The sequence below is a fragment of the Dermacentor albipictus genome, chromosome 8 (genome assembly GCF_038994185.2).
Source record: "Dermacentor albipictus isolate Rhodes 1998 colony chromosome 8, USDA_Dalb.pri_finalv2, whole genome shotgun sequence".
NCBI classification, from domain to species: domain Eukaryota; kingdom Metazoa; phylum Arthropoda; class Arachnida; order Ixodida; family Ixodidae; genus Dermacentor; species Dermacentor albipictus.
In genome coordinates this window covers 56469099-56472500 of record NC_091828.1, presented here as the reverse complement: position 1 = coordinate 56472500, position 3402 = coordinate 56469099, and the positions used below count along the sequence as shown (strand labels likewise).

The following is a 3402-nucleotide window of genomic DNA, read 5'->3' as shown; positions in this document are numbered from 1 at the left end:
GGTTACGAGGCCGACGACAACGCCGACAACGCCGACGACGACGCGAAACCCAGGAACGGACGCCAAAGAGCCATTTGTGTAGCCAGCACTCCTCCACAGTCTCTCCTCCTCCCTTCTATCATCCTCCCTCGCCCGGAGAGCCGACAGCGCGCATGCGCGGCGGCGGAGCAGATTCGTCGGCGAGCTGGTTACGAGGCCGACGACAACGCCGACGACGACGCGAAACCCAGGAACGGACGCCGAAGAGCTGCGCTCTAAAATACCGCGGAAATGAATCCTCAGCGAAGAACACTTAGCAGAGCGATGTCGTTTACGTGCCGAAGGGACCCGGCAACGTCATGCTGCAGCGGAAAAGCTTTTATTGTAAGCAAAGCAATCCATTTTCACTGGCAGCTCCAAGCACCCAGGGCCATAATGACCAGCGCGCCTTTTATTTCTTTCAAAACGGGGCAGCCTGTGGCTATCGCCCCCCCTCCCCCCCCCAAAAAAAAAAGAAAAAGACGGTTTTGTTCAGCATCCTAATGCTCCTTCTATACGCATATGTCCCTTGGATGTGATGAATTCTTGCCAATTTCGGACGCCGACGCCGCTGGCGAGAGAGAGAAGAGGTGGCGCGGACCGGAAACTGCTGCAAAAGCGCAGGGCTGAGGCAAAGTGGCTTTGAAGCCACTTTGCCTCAGCCCTGTGCGTTACTATAAATCTATATAACTATATAACTATAATATACATATATATATATATATATATATATATATATATATATATATATATATATATATATATATATATATATATATATATATATATACTTTTCTTTGCGACGTCGCATGACAAGCAGGTGAAGGGGGCGGCGCCCACACCGTTTTTACCGATGGTGCAAGGCCAATAGCAGAAGTGGACTGCAAGCAAACTGAAATAGCTTTACATTATAGTACCCATGGTGTAGCCTTTTTCTGGATGTTCAAGTAGCGGGATCGATTCGCGGTAACCGCGGCCGCATTTGGATGGGGGCGAAATGCGAAAGCGCCTGTGTACTTAGATTTAGGTGCACGTTAAAAAACTCGAGGTGGTCCAAATTTCTGGAGTCCCCCACTACAGCGTGCCTCATAACGATAAAGTGACTTCACCATGTAAAACCGCATAATCTAAATTAATTTTTCAAAATCTGTTTAAAGAAAGGGCATCGCAAAAATTTCCGATAACAATCAGAATGAAATACCTAAATATTACTACCAACTTGTTGGAGCCGCTTCTTGCGTTTCTGGTTCGTGTTTTGCATTTGCTTTCTCGAAGAATGCTACATGATTCAGCTCTTTATTGCGCTATAAAAGATACTACTTTGGCCAATTCAGGGGAGTATAATTTATCATTCTTTGGCGCTGCCTGGAAAAAGGACATGCCAGCTTGGACTGAATCTTCGGTCTATCATTTGTGGTCGGCTGATACCTGGCTATATTAGATGCTGCACCGTTATTCTGAGTGCGTACTGATTCTTTCGGTCGGCTTTTCACTGTCAATGCAGCTGGTTCTCCATTGCTGCATTTTATTTCAATTTAACGGCCATCTTTCCCTGTATAACCAACCACTAAACAATTTCAAGACGCGGACTACATTTAGAAATCCGTGCTACACTGTCGAGTCAAAAGTAATACGACTGATGACATGTTCAAGACGGTTGACTTTGATGAATGAAGTTTTGTACTCAGTTCCCTCTGCTGACATAGTAGGTCACTAACTTGTGCTGCTACGCTTTGACAAGTGCTTGATATAGTGATGACATCAACTCAATTCGACTATTTCAATTCGCTTTTGCTTTTTAATTACTATATTTGGCGTCAACATACGCACGCGTGAATGGGAGCGTATTCAAGCTACCCTTGTTAGAAACGATCTGGCTGTGCCAGAAGCTGGCTGCAGACAGTAGGAGTAAGGACCTTTCGACAAAGAAAGTGAGGCATGCTGGTTTGCAAGTTTCATTTTTCACCATAGCATATGTTCTGACATATATGGCATATGGCTAAGAATGCCGTCCGATGATATCGTTTTTGTGTTTGCCATATCAGAAAGCTACTCTGAGCTCATTTACGAAACAAATATTAGAAGAAGCTGTTGAAACCTGAGGCAGCACTTTATCGTATTATAAATCAAAAGAGGACACTTCGTTCACGCCGCCTAATAACAGTGTTCATATATTTGGTGGGAAACAAACCGTGATCACGTTACTTGCCTTACCTTGTGTTACAGGAACCCCTTGCTCTTGGATCGTTGCGAGTTCTTGCGGTAAGAGGCTGCTTTTTGCACCCGGAAACTTCAAGCGCACTCTAAGCGTCCAAACTGTCCAGCTTAAAGTATGGCATAAATGCTAGGTAATAGGCATATTGCAAAGTGGTTCAAGTACATAGGTTACAATGCTTACCCGTGGGATTGTGGACACTGAATCTGACGTTCCTACTCATATTTCTTAGTGATAGATACGAACACTCTTTTTAAAATGTCCAGCTACGCCTAGTGAACGATAAAATAATTATACCGAAAGCAAAAATTTCTTAGGAGTGTGGCGGTATAAATATGGGGGCCGTTGAGAGATCCAATGGATGATTCAATTGATGTTAATGATGATGATCCAAGGTATATCAATAATAATACGATAACTAATTATTTATGTATAATACTAATATAATTATTAATGGAAACTGGCCCTGGCAACTTTTAACAACCGAACTCTGTCGAGTGAGGCTAGCTTAGCAGGAATCATTGACCAACTATCAGACACTGTTTGGGACTTACAAAGAAGTCTAACCCCAACGGTAAAACTTTAGATATTACCAAATTTGCAGCAGGCTTTAGCCTTCTTGTGCTACAAGAGTGCCACACCTGCCGAATTTTTATTGAGTACCGTTCGACTTTCGCATTCGATACAAGCCGTAATATGTGGTGCCACTTCCATGCCATGCATGCCTAAACTCTCGCTTTTCGTTATTTTTTTTTTCAGTGCCTTATCTACTACACTATTACAACGTCTCCGGCTGAAGTTGGAGGGCAGTTTGGATGCGACTTCGTTACAATTATTTCCAGAATATTGGGCAGCTCTGCATCCAAGGTGCTCGCGCCCTTTCTATGCACAGTTCAAAACACGTTAATGCTTGATTGCGCTGGCATCACGTGCTAGAACTTTCCTGGAATGCAGCGCTTGTGCTAGCTCAATGAAAACAGACTTGTATCGAAATAATCATCAAATAAAGCGAGAGCATCAAAATGTGCATGGCGCCCGCACTTGGTCCTATACGTTTTTCCTTTGTGAACATAAACATTTGTGTACATTTTATTCAGTAAATAGATTGCTTTCTTTTTGCTGTTGCCGCAGTAAATATTCAGTATTGTGATCTATGAGAACAACTTGGG

At 43.5% G+C, this 3402-nt stretch overlaps 1 protein-coding gene across 1 annotated transcript in view; it reads left to right on the top strand.

Annotated features, from left to right (window-relative positions):
• LOC139049262 (uncharacterized) overlaps positions 1–3182 on the top strand; it is an 18525-nt gene extending 15343 nt beyond the window's left edge. The window contains exons 6-7 of the mRNA XM_070524633.1: positions 2245–2280; positions 2993–3182. Coding sequence (XP_070380734.1) covers positions 2245–2280; positions 2993–3169 — 213 coding nt within the window. The 3' untranslated portion in view covers positions 3170–3182. The remainder of the gene's footprint in view (positions 1–2244; positions 2281–2992) is intronic.
• Positions 3183–3402: the final 220 nt, after the last annotated feature.